The following is a 19,756-nucleotide window of genomic DNA, read 5'->3' on the forward strand; positions in this document are numbered from 1 at the left end:
ATATTTACTTTTGAGAGTGTAGGGCAACTCTTAAGGGGAATAGGCAAGATTGATGGTTTATTTGTTTGTTTTGTTTTTGTTGTTGTTAAAAATTCTTTTCCCGTTGAATAGACCATTAATCGAGGAAGGCTTTAGGCTAGATAACATCACGCTGCAACTATAAGGAGTAAAGAAATAATGGAGAATGTGAAAAAAATCGGGGAAAATTATTCATCCTTGACGGCTTCATTGATGCCCGAAATAACTATTCCACGCGGACAAAGTTGCGGGCACATCTAATTTACCATACTTAAGTGATTTTTCATGCAGTATATTCAATATCAGCGATTGTTTTATTTCGACACTAGATGGACTACCGTCTTATAGCCAAGTTTTGTATTGTACAATATAATATTAGTGAAAAAATATATTTGTGTACACAATGCCTTGCAAAGAAGTTTAACAAATCTTTATCCTAACTTAACCTTATATTTCTATTACTCTCACGAAAACTACTTCTTTCGATAAACCGTAAACGCTGGAAAATAGTTTGCAGATCCAATACAGTTATATATCTGTTGATGGTGTCACCGTTACACGCAGATTGCTTCCTGAGGTCTAGAATCAAAGTGGGACTTACTTTAGTGAAGTGGGTAGGTACTTGAAATTGTGACAGTTATGTTTCAAAATGTTTCCTAGACGAACGTATCTTGATCAAATTAAGGACGTCCTGGTAAAGGGTCAGGTCGAGTACCCGAAACCGCCGAGCTTGCATGAAGAGAGTTATGAATGTGGATGAAGCGGAGGAAGTATGCAGAGATCGTGGCATGTGGAAAGAGGTAGTCTCTACCTCCGGGAAAAGGGGGCGTGATTTTATGTATATATGTTTCAAAAATTAAAGTTCTTAAATGTGCATCGTACTCGGTATTTTATATATGAATGTATTGCATATTTCGCGAACCAAAACTATTTATTGTGTCTTAGTAGGTATACATACATTATAATCACTTCTATATCCCATGCGGGGTAGACAGAGCCAACAGTCTTGAAAAGACTGATAGGCCACGTTCAGCTATTTGGCAGCTACAGCTAGTAGGTATACAAGTTAAGGTTATAAGTGTGTGTCTTAGTTGACTGATGATATGGAATAAAAACCAATTTTTATTCTTTATTTTGTCCTGGGCTTCGCTCCCGTGAGGTCTTCCTAAAACAGGAGCCTGCGATGAACACAAATATTTAACATACCAAATTTCGTCTAAACACAGGCCGACAGTTTGCCGTAAAAGGATGGAAGAATTAAAAATCCTTAATTGGGTAAGGCCGTAAATTTTGCCACTATTTGAAAAAAAAATATGTCCCACATTTTGACTGCATATATAAAAGACTAATGCTAGTAATTTGTTACTAAGGTACTCATAATATATTTTGTAGCTCTTATCTCTACATAATTTAATTTCAAAAGTTCAAACACTTCAATACTTTAACTTCTAGAGTGTGTTCAACTTGGCCAGTCCTCCAAATTTTGCAAAAATCGCGTTGTCTTTTTTATCATCCAAATACTAGAGAACTACAAAACTCGTAGTATATTTATTGAATGTCAAGTTTACAAGAACTTAACCTACAGAACGCAAAACTAAGCAGCCAATTAATAATATGATTTATTAAAATAAGTAGATTTAATTTTTTTATCGCAATTTAAATGTTTGTCCCCGTATTTTTGCTTATATGTTACAATTTTGTATGTTACCACAATTTCACCTCTAATTAAGGTAAAACATTTTGGTAATATTTTGTATCGATACTGGCAACACTTAAGTGTCCATGGACAAAAAGAAAAAAAAAACCATTTTGTTTACTGTGGTGGGTTTGACAAAAAGTGAGTGCAGGTGTGTGTCGTCATTCGGGATTTATTCGATTTCAAAGGTAAAGAATTGGTTTATTACTCCTATTTTCATGTGAAAGTATTATTTAGTGAATAAGTTATGCAGGAGCCGTGTTTTGTTTTAAATTTAGCTCGAATGATCGAGTTATGGTAAATTATAACCAAAAAAATCTTGCTTCTGCGTTACTTCTAGGTTACTGCTATGTTATCGGTAACATTGATTGTATGTTACGTAACGTTTAAGTGTTGTAAGGATTCGTACATAGACTCGTGCAATAGGCTACGACTCATTTAATTTCATATATTAAATAAGTATTTCCTGTAGTTAATGGCTTAGGAAAACAAAATATTATTATTATTTTAATCATTAAAAGTGCAAGATGAATTTTGAAATCCAATTTATAAAATGTGTTTTTTATAGAAGGAAGCGAGCAGAACGATGAAGAACTTGGCAGCACGGTTAGAGAGAATAATGAAAATGAAGGGAATTATTTAAGTTTCAACATAAAAGATTCGTTATGGTTAGATAATTTGAAAGAAAAACGTGGAAGTATTATATTGGATTTGTTGAGATCATAGAATTTAAAAATGACGAAACATATTACAAAATAATTTTTTTTTTAAATGTTAAGATTTCAAATAATTCTGTAAAATTCTTAGTGCAAAGAAAGTTAGATCTTGATTCTGTGACCACAATTTCTATAGTAAAAAAGATAAATTTGATTCAGTTAGAGACAGATTCAAAAGAATATTATCTGCAAAATGATGAAGATACTGTATTTTTTATTTAAATATTTTAAATCATTTGTTAGTTGACATAAGTAAAAGTGGTTACCTAGTTCCTTTTTTGTGATTTTATTGATTAATTAGTACACATTGTGTTTTAAGTACCTATTTAATGAATAGACATTTTAGAAGATTTCATTGTTTTTTATTTGCTTCTTCTTTTTCTTAGTCGTATTCCTCATGGCTGAGAAGTCGTGATCATTATATGGATTTCAATGAAACACACACAACGACTTTCTTGGCAATATTAATAGAGTGGTTTGCCATTGCCTTCTCCATTTCACACACTAACTGATAAATAATCGACTAATGTGACTTCCTCACGATGTTTTCCTTCACCGGAAGCAAGTGGTGGTCATGAAAAGTACTAAACGTAAGTCAGATTAGCATACAAACTCATGTGGCTCGAGTAGGATTCGAACCCGGGACATTTCGATCACCAGGCGGACGTCTTAACCACTAGACCACCACCGCTTCATTTCATTTATATGCTTAGTTCTTACATAAGGTTAATAGATACCCTGGCCCGTACGCCCGTACATACATTTTGTTTTGGAACATTGCATTAACTTCGTTTGTGTTTCTCAGAATACATTTGCTTCTCCAATTCCTATGGAATTGTGCTTGCCATTACAATCGTACGTTAGTATAATTTTCAGTAGGTACTTTACGAAAATATTATGAAATTTGAAAAAAAAAATTAATAAAAAAAAGAGGCAGTACTTCTGAACTCGACCTTACACTCTTTACTCGTTACTTTCGTGTTACTTATACGTTACCATAACATAGAAGTATCTATGTTACTCTATGTTACTAAGTGGCAAAATCTACGGCCTTACCCAATTATGAATCTAAAGAAAATTTCAATCTGTCTTAAAACATAACTTCTTCGAGCGCAGTCAAGAAAATACAACTATCAGTAACTAAATTGATTTTGAGATAAATGAGTATTTTTTAGAATGTTTGCAAGCGAATTTACAAAAAGAGAACATATATTACCGCAGCACTATAAATAACCAGCGTTGATCTATTATGTTAATTTAAGATATAATTTACAGGCACAGGCGCGGAGAACATGGCTAACTTCTGAATAATTATCATAAAACACGCAATAAACATCACTAAAATGAATGTAGTTATTGAGGTTCAAAATCTTTCTTTCCTCTTCTAATTGTAGTTACTTCATCCAGTCCATAAAATAAATATAGTTTTATCAGAGGCGACAAATAAAATACAAAAAAGAAAAAGATAAAATAATACAAATCTTTACTAATATTAAAAAAGCTGAAGTGTTTGTTACACGGCACATGTATATTAGTATTTGTCATAAAGCTACAAACTAGCTAAGCACTAACCCTGAAGTCTAGCGTCCCTTCCAAGGCACAGAACGGAACGGTCTTCAAAACGACAACGGCTGAGTAAGCAAATTACCCGCATCAGTTAGGGCAACCTCAGCCATCTTTAACATCTACAGACGCCACTCGCTCATCCGGAACGCTGTACCGATTTGCATGCTGTTCACGCTCATTACACATCATCGCTAATTAGTCGATCGTATCATGACCAATGATTTATCGATAAATCTGCATGCCGGGACTAACAGTAGTGGGTAATGATTTGCACGAAACAAGTAATTTGAGGCGTGCGTGATTGATTGAGCATCAGTTGTTGATTGTCATGGTGCCCGAATAAAAGTCGTCAAGCATAGGAGGGCACAGGTTCAAATCCCACCGTGAGAAACCCTAATATATGGAATTAATTGTGGAATTCAGACGGGAGGCGTAACACGATAAAAAGAAACAATTTTGCCCAATGCAGGGTCATGTTTGTTATGCCGTGTGGCTCCCGGCACCAATGCAAAAAAGAATAGGACCACTCCATCTATTGCCCATGGATGTCGTAAAAGGCGACTAAGAGATAGGTTTACAAAGTTGGGATTCTTTTTTAGGCGATGGAATCATTAAGCCAAACAGCTGAGCGCGGCCGATCAGTCTTTTCAAGACTGTTGGCTCTGTCTACCCCGCTAGGAATATAGACGTGATTATATGTATGTATGTAGAAAATTCTTCTTAAGAAAGCATCTTTAATGTTAATTGTTTAACGTTTAATTAAAGTTAATTGTTTAATAAAAAGAAGTGCGAGTGTGCAAGTTTCACATAAAATCTAATAAGATTATCTTATCAATAAATTAATGGAGATGTGCACGGAAGCTTGGGAAATTGACACGAATTGGAAACTGTTTAGCCTATTATGCAAATAAAAAAACATCTCATATTCTTCATGTCAGAACATACTTAAGGTATTATAATTACATAGGGTTAAAACTGCTTTATCTAGATTCTACATACATACATATAGTCACGTCTATATTCCTTGCGGGGTAGACAGAGTCAAAATTCTTGAAAAACTGAAAGACCACGTTCAGCCGATTAGCTTAATGATAGAATTGAGATTCAAATAGTGACAGTTTGTTAGCCTATCGTCTAAATTAATAATCCCAAGTGTATAAGCCCATCTCTTAGTCTCCTTTCACGACATCCACATGGGAAAGAGATGGAGTGATCCTATTCTATTTTACCTCACATCTAACATTAAAACAAAACCCAATCATTTCCTAATTACTCCAATCATTAACATCGCGAGAGAATTCGCACACAAATTCCGCCGTCGCGTGCGTCCGCGCAGAGAAATTGTAGAAAGCCGTTGTCAGCCGCTCAAGATGGCGGTTTTTTTGTCGAATAGCTGAAGAGAAGCCGGAGGAAGAATTGCGTAAGAATGTCGTACTGATGTTTATGAGTCACCTATATGAGTGACAGGGTGTCACATAACCTTCCTTCTTATTGTCGGGTAACAAAACCTAGCTGTAAGAAGAAAGGTTATGTTATTAGGTGGTATTTTTGTATGTCATGTTGTATTAACTCGTAAGACAGGGAGTTTGTTACCCGACTGTTAAGAAAGGAAGGTTGTTAATTGGTTAATTTTTTATACGTGTCGGTTATCTCTTAACTAGGTGGTCTTAATTAAATGTAGTGAATTATATTAACTGTAAACCATTGACGAAGCAGTTACGGATAATTTTTTTTCAATTATTTTGAGTTTAAATTGAATTTGTTGTTATAAGTTGATATAAAAAGATACATTAATTGGGGACGTAGTGTATTATATTTGTAATACTTTTAAGTTTCCCAATTCTAAAGCAGCCCTTTTATTTTCATATCAAAATAATAAATTTGTTCGTTCGTTAGTGATGTGATAAACTTTTAGTTTTGCAGTAAAATACCTTGAGAATTAACTTTTTAATAAACTTTTAGTTTTGCAGTAAGAGTTTTAAGTATTAAGAAACTTTACCTTGAGAATTAAGTACTCAAAAATATTCATATATTTTCTGTGTTTAAAATATTATATATTTTCCGTCCGCCGCGTTCAGTAATTACAATTTCTCATTAAAATAAACAGACTCACTGGAACAGTCCGCTCGTTGCGCGGCTGAGCAAAGTTAATTGTTGGCGTTATAATGATAATAAAATGCTAAAACTTAATAAATGTACATAGCGGTTTCTCGTTAAATTGCGCGCGTCGCCTCTTTTTAAGTTATTCGTTTGCTAGACATACATAGATACATATAGTCTTGTCTATATCCCTTGCGGGGTAGACAGAGCCAACAGTATTGAAATGACTGAATGGCCACGTTTAGCTATTTGGCTTAATGATAGCATTGAGATTCAATTCAATAGTGTTTTTATACTTTTATATAATTTAATAGTGTCATGTTGCTAGCCCATCGCCTAAAAAGAATCCCAAGTTTGTAAACCTATCCCTTAGTCGCCTTTTACGACATCCATATGAAAGAGATAGAGTGGTCCAATTCTTTTTTGTATTGGTGCCGGGAACCACACGGCACAATAATGATAGGTATTTATCATAAAGAAATCTAGCGAGCTACATAAAGCTGCGTCGTGCTTTCTCAAACCTTTACTTGCGAGTGTTAGCTCGTGACTCAGAATAACAACGTAGGGCTTCGGCCTTGCTTACAGCGGTGTCGCATTGACATTGTCAGTAATGTATAAACGTATAATCAAGCGAAATTAACTTGGGATTCTTCTTTTAGGCGGTGGGCTAGCAACCTGTCACTATTTGAATATTAATTCTATGCTATTTTTCGAGACTATTGGCTCTGTCTACCACGTAAGTGAGTGAGACGTGATTACATTTGTAAAATACATACTATGTATGTGTGAATATATTTATTTTATTCATTTAGATACACCTATAAATAGCATGAAAAAACATTACAAAAACATTTGTTGTTTAGTAAATTAGCATGCAACCTTACTCTTCAAACATTTATTTTTAGGGTAAGCAAGTAATCGTTATCAGTAAAACGTTATCCGCATTTCTCATCTGTTAGCACGTTCGTGACTTCGCATCTCCGCAACACAGATGAGAACAAGTCATCTGTATAATTTATTTTTTGGGACTAAAGCGCGTTTTAATCTTATATTATTATACCTAAGGCTGTATGATAAGAAAGTTTGAAGCAATTTTAATTTTTGTAATACGAATAAAATGTTTAAGTTCGTAAAAGATGATTTGCGAGTCACATTTTTCCGTGACTTAGGATCCCGAAGCATAGCATGGAGGGTGCAACTGGTAACACGCAAAATTGAGAGACATATCGCTTATTATCTATCTATAAAAGTACTTATACTCGTAATATTAAAAAATATATGTTTATTTTGTTTCAGTTGTAAATAAACATAATACTTATGTCACAGAAAATAAAAAATATAAAAAGGAAAAGACTTTGTGTCTGTTTTTTAACGTTGCAACGAATAAACATACATACATACATCCTACTAATATTATCAATGAGAAAGTTTGTGAGTATGTCAGGATGTCAGTATGGATGTTTGTTACTCTTTCACGCAAAAACTACTGAACCGATTACGATTACGAAATTTGGTATTAAGGTAGCTACTAAGGTAGTACCCAGACATTTAGGCTACATTTTATCTCGAAGTTCCCGCGGGATCGACAGGGTTTCCATGCGGACGAAGTCGCGGGCGGCCTCTAGTTATTTAAGTTACGTTTAAAATAGCAATGTTCTTATTTAATTCTCATAACACAACTAGGCAGGTGTCACAAGCGTGAGTGGACGAGGGTGGCCGGGGGCGAAGCCCTGTCGAGCCCTGACCCGGATATGAAACTTCATTGAGTGGCACTCCGCTCGGCGGAGCAGCTAACATAGTTGTGTGATGTTTTTTTTAAATTCTTTATTGCATATCGTTAAGTACATCAGTTGAATTACAGTTACTGCTTATAAATAGGTACAATATGAACCCTGTTGGGAATGACAATTTTAAAATAATATGTTACGGCGGGCAGGTTTATATCGACTATTATGATGAATATAACAATAATAAAAAATTACGTATTATATCTGGAGTTAATATTTATAGGTAATTTTAAGTAAATAAAAATTAAATGATGTATTTAATTAATAAAATTATATGTAGCAATTAAATATAATTTAAATGTCAATATTTCTATCGTTTCAAAACTCGTCCAGTGTATAGTAGCATTTAACGGTCAAAATTAGTCTTAGAGGCCTATCTGTCTTTTCAAGACTGTTGGCTCTGTCTACCCCACAAGTGACCATATGTATGTATGTACTACGCTTTGCCAAAGGGGCTACTAATGCAGTGTCAGCAAAAGGGGACAATGCAAACATTGATGAGCGCCGGGTCGACGACCGGACCCCGGGCCCGGGTTCGGTTCCGAGAACGGAACAAAGTATGTAAATAACCGCAAGCGTTGATTGCACATTTAATTGTCAGTGTGAGTAGTGAGATGATGTTGAAATCTTTATAAAAATATTTTTGCACTGTAAGGACTTTTTGGTCTGTATTAATTACACGTACATATAAAAACATACATATGATCACGTCTATATCCCTTGCGGGGTAGGCAGAGTCATTTATTTTTTTATAATAAATGATACTTAACCTCACTCAACCAATTCCACCAAAAAAAAGACAAGAACTGTTTCACTATTTAATTAACACATCATAATCGGTTCATTGCGAAGGCATAGTATGTCTATGGAAACTCCCAGGGAAGAGAAGCCAGAACTCAGCTAGTCAAACAAAACAATATAACACCCATCTCATTAACGAGGGTTAAAATAAGCGTTTACAAACCAAAGAACAGGACCACTCCATCTCGTTCCCATGGATGTCGAGGACGGTGACTAAGGGATAGGCTTATAAACTTGGGATTCTTATTTTAGGCGATGGGCTAGCAACCTGTCACTATTTGAATCTCAATTCAAGCATTAAGTCAATAAGCTGAACGTGGCCTGTCAGCCTTTCAAAACTGCTGGCTTTGTCTACCCCGCAAGGGATAGAGACATGAACATATGTATGTATGTTATCGTGGAGACTATTTTTAAATTTCTGTTTTTTTTAGTGTCAGATCAATCGATACTAAAAGGGTACAAAGGTTAGACGATTCATCGGTCTATCAGTCTATTCAAGACTGTTGGCTCTGATTACCCCGTAAGGGATATAGACGTGACTATATATATGTATTCTAGCATTAAGCCAAACAGCTGAACGTGGTCTATCAGTCTTTTCAAGACTGTTGGCTCTGATTACCCCGCAAGGGATATAGACGTGAGTAGAGTATATGTATGTATGTTCATCAACCGTCACATGCTCTGTCTTCCTGGTAGTCAATCAATCAGGAACTTCCATTATTCTGATTGCTTAGTAATTGGTAGGCAATTAAATGCAGTGTTACTTCCGCGGATATGTTCTTTGTACAACGATCGTGTTTTAACTTTGAGATTTACGAGGGAAAAGTTCTTTTTAAAAGTAATAAGTGTACACTTTTAATGTACTTATGTTTAAGTGCTAAGTGCTTTGTACTGACTCTTACGAGTATCGACTTAATTTTAAAATGAAGAATAGAGATGCCGTGTGGTTCCCGGCACCAATACAAAAAAGAATAGAACTAGGAATAGATAGGCTTACAAACTTGGGATTCTTTTTTAGACGATGGGCTAGCAACGTGGCCTGTCAGTCTCTTCAAGACTGTTGGCTCTGTCTACCCCGCTAGGGATATAAACAATGGAAGTTTATAACCTTAGTCGCCTCTTACGACATCCACGAGAAATGAGATGGAGTGGCCCTATACTTTTTTATATTGGTGCCGGGAACCACATGGCGCTTAATTATATACGAGTATACGCAAAATTTCAAGAAGATTGCTTCAGTAGATCATCCGTTAACGACAAACAAACAAAGACACTTACAAATTGTCCAGAATTTTTGGAAAAAATTTAATACAAAACCTCCTTACAAGTCACTGGCCAGTTAGAGAGAAATTGAATATGTATTGTGTTTTCATTAGGAAAACACAATACATATTCAAAAAGAAAATTATTCAAAAATTGTTTTACGACGCAATAGTTCACGAGAGCATGTTTATATTTAACTAGAGGCCGCCCGCGACTTCGTCCGCATGGAAACCCTATCAATCCCGCGGGAACTCTGGGATAAAAAGTAGCCTATGTGTTATTCTGGGTCTTCAGCTACCTACATACCAAATTTCATGGTAATCGGTTCAGAAGTTTTTGCGTGAAAGAGTTACAAACATCCATACATCCATACAAACTTTCGCCTTTATAATAGTAGTAGGATTAGTATAAATAAGTACAAATGTTGTTAAATCCAGTGCAAAAATACAGATTTCTTAGTTTCAAGTATCAAAAGTTTATTTATCCCAACTTATTTCCCTTTTTTCTTCAAGTGACAAACTTATTCATAAGTTTATCATTAAACACATTTGCATTTAAAATATTAATTGGTGATTCAAAAATAACTAACCTTGTTTAACTGACACGTATTTATCGTTCAACGCGGCGACGAATGCCGCCTGCGGGAGACTGTCTTCCAATGAGAACAGCTCGTCCCTGGTGACAGCTGTGGAGCGGGTCTTCAGGACAGCCTTGGAGCCGATGGGCGCGAGGTAGGCGCCGGCGCTGTCTCGCAGCGCTAGGGCTCCGGAGTGGTATTCCGCGTTGAAGAGGCACGCTGGGGTGCAGGTGTCGAAAAGCTGGAAATTGGTATCATTTAGCGTCCAAGAAGGTGGTCTTAACATACATACAAACATACATGGACGTGATTATATGGATGTATACGTATGTATGTTTGGTATACGCCCTGGCAAGAGATATAGGTACATCAATTTATTTAAAATGACAAATACATATAACAGTGCCGTGTGGTTCCCGGCACCAATACAAAAAAGAATAGGACCACTCCATCTCTCTCCCATGGATGTCGTAAAAGACGACTAAGTGATAGGCTTACAAACTTGGGATTATTTTTTTAGGCGATGGGCTAGCAAACTGTCACTATTTGGATCTCAATTCCATCATTAAGTCGAGCAGCTGAACGTGGCCATTCAGTCTTTTCGGCACTATTGGCTCTGTCTACCCCGTAAGGGATATAGACGTGACCATATGCATGTATGTATGGTCTCATTTAGCCTCCAAGAAGGTAGTCTTAATATACATACATACATACATGGACGTGATTATATGGATGTATGTATGTATGTTTGGTATACGCCCTGGCAAAAGATGTAGGGTACATGAATTTATTTAAAATTACAAATACATATTAAATTATATTTTATGTAAATTTTCTATAAATCAATTAATCATAACAATGTATTATCTCGTCCACATTTCTATTCTAAGTTTGGACATTTGTGAAGTTGACGTAATTGGACAAAATGCTGCAGTGGAGTTTGTTACCGTTTCTTCTGCACTGACTGAATGTGGATGAAGCGAAAGAAGTACCCACCTATTTAGAGATCGTGGAATGTAGTCTCTGCCTACCACTCCGGGAAAGAGGCGTGTATGTATTCTGAAATTCTCTTCACTGTTTACATAAGTATCTGAATAACGGCTTATTATTGAGATCCGTTTAGGCCGAACAGAAGTCGTCTGTTTTGGAAATCATCAGAACACAAGCTACAACTTGACATAACATAAACACTGTCATGTGTTTCACATCTCGATATCAATTACAAACAAAACTGTGCGGCAACTCTCGAAAGAACAAGTTGCCATCTCGTACATAAAGTACAATAATTCAAGCCGGGCTAGCAACCTATCACTATTTGAATCTCAATTCTATCATTAAGCCAAATAGCTGAACGTGGCCATTCAGTCTTTTCAAGACTGTTGGCTCTGTCTACCCCACAAGGGATATAGACGTGATTATAATGTATGTATGTATTTTAGTTTTCAGTGGTATTATTTACATCAATGCTCATTAATGTATTTTTATCATTAGCTCAATAAATTGACGATGGAAAAAGCTGATTGATATAATCTTATCTTTATTAGCGACAATACATGTTGAATAATAAATATAGGCATGCTTTATATGATAATTTAGGGGGCAATTATTGTACTTATACGAGTAAATATCTTCAAGTGTTATGTTAGCGGTAACAAACTGCACTGCACCATTTTCTAATCCATTGAACTCTTGTATCACTGACCTTTCCACCAGCGCTCAAGTACTTGTTATTGCAAGTATGCAGGGCGTACTTCCCGCCTTCATCAGCCCTGAACTCCAGGGTGAAGAGGGTGTCCTCGCCCCAGGGCACGTTGGCGTCCACGTGGATCTCGTCCAGGGATTCAGACAGGTGGGCGAACCGCTTGCGACCGATAGAACGCAGGTTCACCTGGTGAGAAAAATATTATAAGTACATTTATAAACTATAACGGGTCAGGTCAAAAGTACCCGAAACCGCCGAGCTTGCATGAAGAGAGTTATGAATGTGGATGAAGCAAAGGAAGTATGCAGGGATCGTGGCAAGTGGAAAGAGGTAGTCTCTGCCTACCCCTCCGGGAAAGAGGCGTGATTTTATGTATGTATGTATGTATAAACTAGTTGCGTAAAAGCGTAAAAATTATATTTGGGTTTATTCTATTCGCATGGAAATTTCCAGAAAGACCAGTATGTTTTATAATTTTCTCCCGTTTTTTTTTCACATTTTCCATTATTATTTCTTCGCTCCTTATAGTTGCAGCGTGATGTTATATAGCCTAAAGCCTTCCCCGATAAATGGTGTATTCAACACAAAAAGAATTTTTCAATTCGACAAACTTTCAAACAAACTCTTCAGCTTTATAATATTAGTACATTGGATATGTAGATTATATACTATTTTCTATCTATTTAACTCTTAAATATTAGTATGAATAAAGGATAACCATAGTGGGTGTCAGCTAATTATCTTTCCAAGTTGCTTGAAAAAGTCAATTAAGTTATAAACTTAGGATTCTAAGGCGATGGGCTAACCATCTGTCATTGAGATGGATGGACAGTATGAGTAGAAAGGGAGTGACCAGTGAGATGGCAAGTGAAAAGTAATTGGAAAAACTAACATACTGTGCCGACCCCACGTAGAAAGTGGGAAAAGATGTCGAAGAAGAAGTAGAGACTGTTGACTCTGTCTACCCATTTAGAATTAAATACATGATGTAAGTATTTGCGCAAACGTGGTATGTATAATCAGTTGTTATATAAGTTTCACATGTTTGCCTTAGCCGTATGCAAAAATATGTATAAAACATTGTCTGGGTATGTTTAACCAATCTATAAATTGTATGTAAGCAATAAAATTACATTTTATTTCAGATTTCTGTGGTACCTATGCATTAAATGCATTTCTAACGCAATTTATCATGTCATTTAACTTGAGATAATACTGTACCGATATAAATAGTTGAGCCAAATTTAAAAATAAGCCAATTATCATTAATCCAAACAGCTGAAGGTGGTCTATCAATCTTTGCAAGATTGTTGGCTCTGTCTACCTCGCAAGGGATATAGACGTAATTATTGTATGTATAAATGTATAAATAATTCCATTATGTTGAGACGTATATATGTTTGTATGTGTTTTTCAGCTGTTCAAACAGGCTGCGAGGAGCAATGATTTTAACAGAATTATGAATAGGGGTACATTTTTAAAAGATAACTTAACTACTTTTTATTAATATAATATCATTTACACGGAGACTTCATTATATGTATAATAAAATTAACAACTACTTCCTTTCTTCAAAGTCGGTTAATGAGAAGTACCGTAGCAGAGGTGAACGCTAAGATACCTAATGTTTTCTTTTCCCAAAAGTATTGTGTAACTAGACAACGTTCTAACAATTTAACCCACTGTTTGAAAATAATGATGTGTATATTAATAAATAAATAAATAAATAAATAAATAAATAAATAAATTATGTTGGTTGCCGTGGGAAAGGTATGTACGAGTATGTATACTATGTTCCGGAACTGTATGAGTAGATAGCATAGTATGTACTTGTGAGCGACGCGCTCACTTAGGTTATAATTTGTAAATTATCCATATTGTGATACAGCTCTGCAGGGCTTAATTGTAGACTTTAAAGCCCATGAATAACTTACTTGGCGTTCTCTGGCACCTTCGCAGTGTAGGTCAAAGTCAAAGCCAGACCCAGCGAGACAAACCAGGTGAACATGCTACAGTTCAGCGTCCCCTGGCACCTTGGCAGAACATGTCCGCTGGACAACTTACTTGCGGCCTGGCAGCGAGATGAACATGCCACAGCTCAGCGTCCCCTGGCACCTTGGCAGAACATGTCCGCTGGACAACTTACTTGCGGCCTGGCAGCGAGATGAACATGCCACAGCTCAGCGTCCCCTGGCACCTTGGCAGAACATGTCCGCTGGACAACTTACTTGCGGCCTGGCAGCGAGATGAACATGCCACAGCTCAGCGTCCCCTGGCACCTTGGCAGAACATGTCCGCTGGACAACTTACTTGCGGCCTGGCAGCGAGATGAACATGCCACAGCTCAGCGTCCCCTGGCACCTTGGCAGAACATGTCCGCTGGACAACTTACTTGCGGCCTGGCAGCGAGATGAACATGCCACAGCTCAGCGTCCCCTGGCACCTTGGCAGAACATGTCCGCTGGACAACTTACTTGCGGCCTGGCAGCGAGATGAACATGCCACAGCTCAGCGTCCCCTGGCACCTTGGCAGTGCAGGTCAGCTTGTCCTGGCTGGAGCCGAGGAAGTAGCCTCTCTCCACGTTCCGCAGCGCCCAGCGGCCGCTGTTGTCGTCAGACACGCTGCGAACAAGATGGAAAATGTTACTTTCTTTGATAAAATATGACAAAGTTTTGATGTTCAAAATATACGCTGAGTAACGGTCTTAAATTTGATTCAGTTTTGAGTTATTTGATATTGTTCTTTTTGCGTGGCCTTTTAGTTTTTTCAAGGCTGTTGGTTCTGTCTGCCCTGCAAGGGATTCTCTTTTTATGCTTAAACTTATCATAATGTTTCAAAATATTTTTTTATTTCGTAGTGAAATGAGCCGGTTTTGTGTAAAATGCAAAAATAAGCAACAAATCAGCGGGGCTTACAAGCTGTTTAGAGAATTCAACGAATCAACGTGAATTGAATTGTAAAATAGTGCTAAAAAAAGGGCCACCCGCATTGCCATACCTACGCCGATTAAAATACTTCAATCAATTACAACCGTCGATTAATTTTAAAGAAGAAGTTGCCAGTTAACTAAAGCGAGCGATCCAAATGATACTCCTAACTGAATGATTGAAAGTCAACGGAACAAGTTAAAAACTGAGGTAGGTTACTACAATGATCCAAATTAACAACACCAATAATAAACCAGACGGATATCCGATAACAAAATTTAAAGAAATTAGTGTCTGTTTTAAGGAAATACATTCCAAAACCTTTTTCCGGAAAGTAAGCTGCTGAATCTTAATTAAAACTTAATATTCTTTTAATTATTCTGAACGAATACAATTGTATTCGTGTGGTTCCCGGCACCAGTACAAAACAGAATAGGACTACTCCATCTCTTTCTCATGGATGTCGTAAAAGGCGACTAAGGGATATGCTTACAAACTCGGGATTCTTTTTTTAGTCGATGGCCTAGCAACCTGTCACTATTTGAATCTCAATTCTATCATTAAGCCAAATAGCTGAGCGTGGCCTTTCAGTGTTTTCAGGGCTGTTGGCTCTGTCTACCCCACAAGGGATATAGACGTGACCATATGTATGTATGCATGTACAATTGTAAGATTGTAACTAACGGTTATTGCTTAGCCCCAAATATCTCTCTGATGAGATGGCAACTTTCATATAAACCTTTGGAAAGCCATGTCATACAGTCTTTTCTCCATGACTGAGCCATTCTTGAATGTAGTTAAATGAAAATCAGTTGTAATAAATAGGTGATAGAATTTAAAATCATTTGTGAATGTGGAATCAACCGTAAAACGAGAAATTATTAAGTCAGTTGAAGTCGATTTGTTAAAGTCAAATTCAATTCACCATCTTGCTTGACGAAGAAATCACTATGATATATTTATGTTCTTTTTTTCAAATTGTACTAAAGAAATTTCTTTCTTCCAAGTTCTAAGCCTCAAAATGTTCTCCTTCGAGTAATAAAAGAATTTACAGAATAGAAGTTTGTTCAGATCAAGAATTAAGTACGAAATGGTCTCAGCAATTCTAATTCTGTTAGCTATGGTGATTTTAACACTTTTTTTAATGAACTAAATGAATGAGCAGAACAGCAAAGACCAAGGGAAAGATATTCCTGAATGGGAAAAGTCCAATCAATGTGCAGTCAGCCTTTTTTTGAATCCTCTTTATCCCATTATATGCTAACCACTAGCAGTGCCCGCGACTTCGTCCGCGTGGAATAGTTATTTTGGGCATCATTGAAGTCCTCAAGGATGAATAGTTCTCCCCGTTTTTTTTATCATTTTCCGTTATCTTTGCTCCTTATAGTTGCAGCGTGATGTTATATAGCCTAAAGCCTTCCTCGATAAATGGTCTATTTTTCAAATAGAACCCGTAGTTCCTACGGGAACTACGGGTTCTATTAAATATTCTATACAAACAAACTCTTCAGCTTTGTAATATTAGTATAGACACAGAATACTAATATCATTAAACTGATAAATTTTATTGCAAAAAAGCTCACGAAATATTGTGAACTGCAATGAGTGCAATAATGGCAATAGTAGATAATATCTGAAAAATAAAAAAAGACGTTTCACCACAAATTAATGACGCCTATTCAGTAATAACAATAGCCAGCTGACTGCTTTCTACGGCAGCCCTCCAGAGGGTTAATTAACATCGGGGTTGTATGTTTGTTTATGTTGTATGTATATAGGAGGGAAGCGACGTGGCGAGGCCGGAGAGATATGTGAAGGGACTATGAAAATATTTACTTACCGGTTTTTGTCGTCGAGATTATTTAAAAAATGGCGATAACGTTAATTTAAAGAGGATCGAAATTCAAGTCTGTTCTTCGGAAAGAGGTGAAGATTTAAAAATGTATATGTACGAGTAAAGATGAAAGTGATTCTCAGGAAAATTAATATCTGACTCATATTTTGTCGATTGTAGAAAACTAGAAACAATAATAAACTGAAAGCTTTGTATTAAATCATGTTGAAAGGAACTCCAGTAAGTAGATAAGTGAATAAGTAAATGATAATGAACCAAATCATCCTAGAAGAAACTTGATTGCAGTTCAAGCTTTGATTGAAATTCAAGGTGTAACTGAGAAAAACATTCTGAAAGATTAGGTAGATAGTTATTAGCGAAAGGAAGTTCATAGAATATTCACTCACTTCTCATGAATTTAATCTTCATAATGCAACAACAACAAAAGACAAGCGAGTCGTTAACATTCAACGCGCGGTTATTTAAATGTCAGGCCCTCGGTAAAATCTTCGAGGCTGCATCAAGATGGCATTAGGGCTCCTCTAATGCCACAGGGGTTGTTCATGTTGAGCAATAAATTGCAGTGGGGCTGTGCTAAGAAAACTCGAATGGTCGGAGCGAAAGTGTGCTTATCAAAATGTTTGCATTTAAACAATTGGAAATAAAAATAAATGTATATTTCAAAATAGGAAAAACTGACTTACAATTTAATAGAAAGCCTCTCTCTCTTGATCACATCAAACCCTGGATAATTACCATAACATTCCAAAATTCTGCCTTAGCCGATTGAAGGCATGATAATTATTTTAATTTTCATGGTCCATGATATTCTTAAAAAACTTAGTTTTTAAGTAATTTATTTGACGTCAACCAATGTTGTTAAACCATACGACAATTATTAAGCGATATATAGTATCCTATAATAATGAATAAAAATTTTGAATTTGAATTTGAATTTCTAAATTGGCTTTGTCAGTACATGAGAGCTGCCTCGTACATAATTCTCATTTAAGTACACAAAACTAAATCAATTTTAAAAATGCTATTTCTAGGAAGTAACACTGGGCATACCTACTCGTAAATTTGACACACGAGGTGAAAATAATTTTCATATTCATAATTAAATGAATTATTCATAATCATACTATTTATGATCCTATTTTAGTCTAGTTAATAATTAAGTATAGCATCAATGTATGAATAACAAGCGGAAGTGTTATAGGAGAAATCAAAAACCAGTTGGATGAATTTATTTTAATCGATGATAGTATCGATGTTGGTGATGATTATGCTAACAACATTCACGAACAGAAATTGAAAGTTCAAAACATTAAAACCGATAACGAGTCTCTTAATAAAAATTAAAAATGAGCTTTGAAGTCTCAACAAACAATCAATAGATTAAGCAGCAACATGTGTTTAGTTTGAAGGCTTATAGAAATTCCCGAAATACAACATTTAATAATCAGAAATCTAAACTTAGTCATTAGCACGTCATAACATACACGCTTTTCAAAACAAATTACTGTAAGCACACATTGGGGGATTTTTAAACAATTCGACGATCGTAATTTAGTCAAACGCTCATTAAAATTCTACACCCTCTTCCTTAGACTTTGTTGATTTAGAATACCGAGACTTATCGTCGAATCAAAGAGTCTAGATTTGCATATTGCTTTGTCACCCCTAACGTAGAAATCCCCAAACTCGTTTAGCTACCTATTTGGGTAGAATCAATATTTTTGGGACAATTGGGTGCTGCGTTAGTTTTTCAGTATTTGTTTCGTTTTCATGGATGAATTTCTAAAGGTATATTTTCTAAAATGTCAATTGATTAAATTTTACTCCAAGGTCTTCAGCCATTAAGATCAAAATCAGATCAGAACAGGAAGAATATTTGACTTATACCTCAGCAAGCGAAGAAACCTTTGCTCTTGCAAAATTAGGTTCTAATTTATAACATTAATGCAGTCCAGTAAATCTTCGATGCGATGAAAAAGTTACACATTTGATTCGGGGAATAAAGGTAAAGCATTTTCATTAAATATTGGATGAGCATTAAACCTTTTGTAATGTGAACGGTTCTAAATAAGGAGACCTTTTGTATATTTGTAATGGCCAATCATATTCACCCTTTCAGTATATTTACAATCAATTTGCTCAGTGAAAGCACTCTGAGATGAGTCAGGCCATTTCTCTCCTGAAGACGTGACTCAGCTTCTGAATCACGGATTTCAGTAAACAAGTTTAATGCATCATAAGATTTACTTTTTATTCTCCAGGGTCTGGCTGCAGGGGAATTTTTAAAATTTTTGGGAGAGTTCTGGGTATAATTATCTTATGGTCACAATATTTGTGTTTGGTGTAAGTTGTAACATCGACGGGCCGACCAGAGCTACCTATTTAAGTGCATTTTCGATACGTAAGACGAACAGATGCAGTAACTTCAACATTTAGTGATGTGAGTGATCAAGGTTCCTATTAACACTAGGGTTAAAACTCCCTAGGACTACTCACTACACTACTCGCATAATCACTTAATTTCGCTTTAGAAAAACAAGTAACTTGAACAAGTAACGAAATAAATTCCAACATTAAAAATGCATTAATTGATTGTACCGAAGCCATGTCTCGGCCATAAAACAAAGTTGTACAAGCTTAAAGCTTCCGGTGATTCACAGCTGCATCGGATTAGTATGCGGCCGGCGGCGCTGACAGCGCCTGCGCAAGATGATAAGCACGCGCCACATTAAGGCCGTTTGGGTTCT

General features: G+C 36.1%; 1 protein-coding gene and 1 long non-coding RNA gene across 2 annotated transcripts in view; one reads left to right on the top strand and one right to left on the bottom strand.

Annotated features, from left to right (window-relative positions):
- The window catches only part of LOC106141237 (protein singed), a 55,261-nt gene that overhangs the window by 6,251 nt on the left and 29,254 nt on the right, over positions 1–19,756 (bottom strand). The window contains exons 4-6 of the mRNA XM_060946985.1: positions 14,701–14,848; positions 12,227–12,412; positions 10,537–10,765 (exon numbers count right to left, since the gene is read on the bottom strand). Of these exons, the coding sequence (XP_060802968.1) occupies positions 10,537–10,765; positions 12,227–12,412; positions 14,701–14,848 (563 nt within the window). The remainder of the gene's footprint in view (positions 1–10,536; positions 10,766–12,226; positions 12,413–14,700; positions 14,849–19,756) is intronic.
- Positions 1,292–2,783, top strand: LOC132902346 (uncharacterized). Its single transcript, XR_009657095.1, has 2 exons — positions 1,292–1,902; positions 2,283–2,783. It is a non-coding gene; the product is annotated as an uncharacterized LOC132902346 (long non-coding RNA).

This window comes from Amyelois transitella, chromosome 12, assembly GCF_032362555.1.
Source record: "Amyelois transitella isolate CPQ chromosome 12, ilAmyTran1.1, whole genome shotgun sequence".
Classification (NCBI taxonomy): Eukaryota; Metazoa; Arthropoda; class Insecta; order Lepidoptera; family Pyralidae; genus Amyelois; species Amyelois transitella.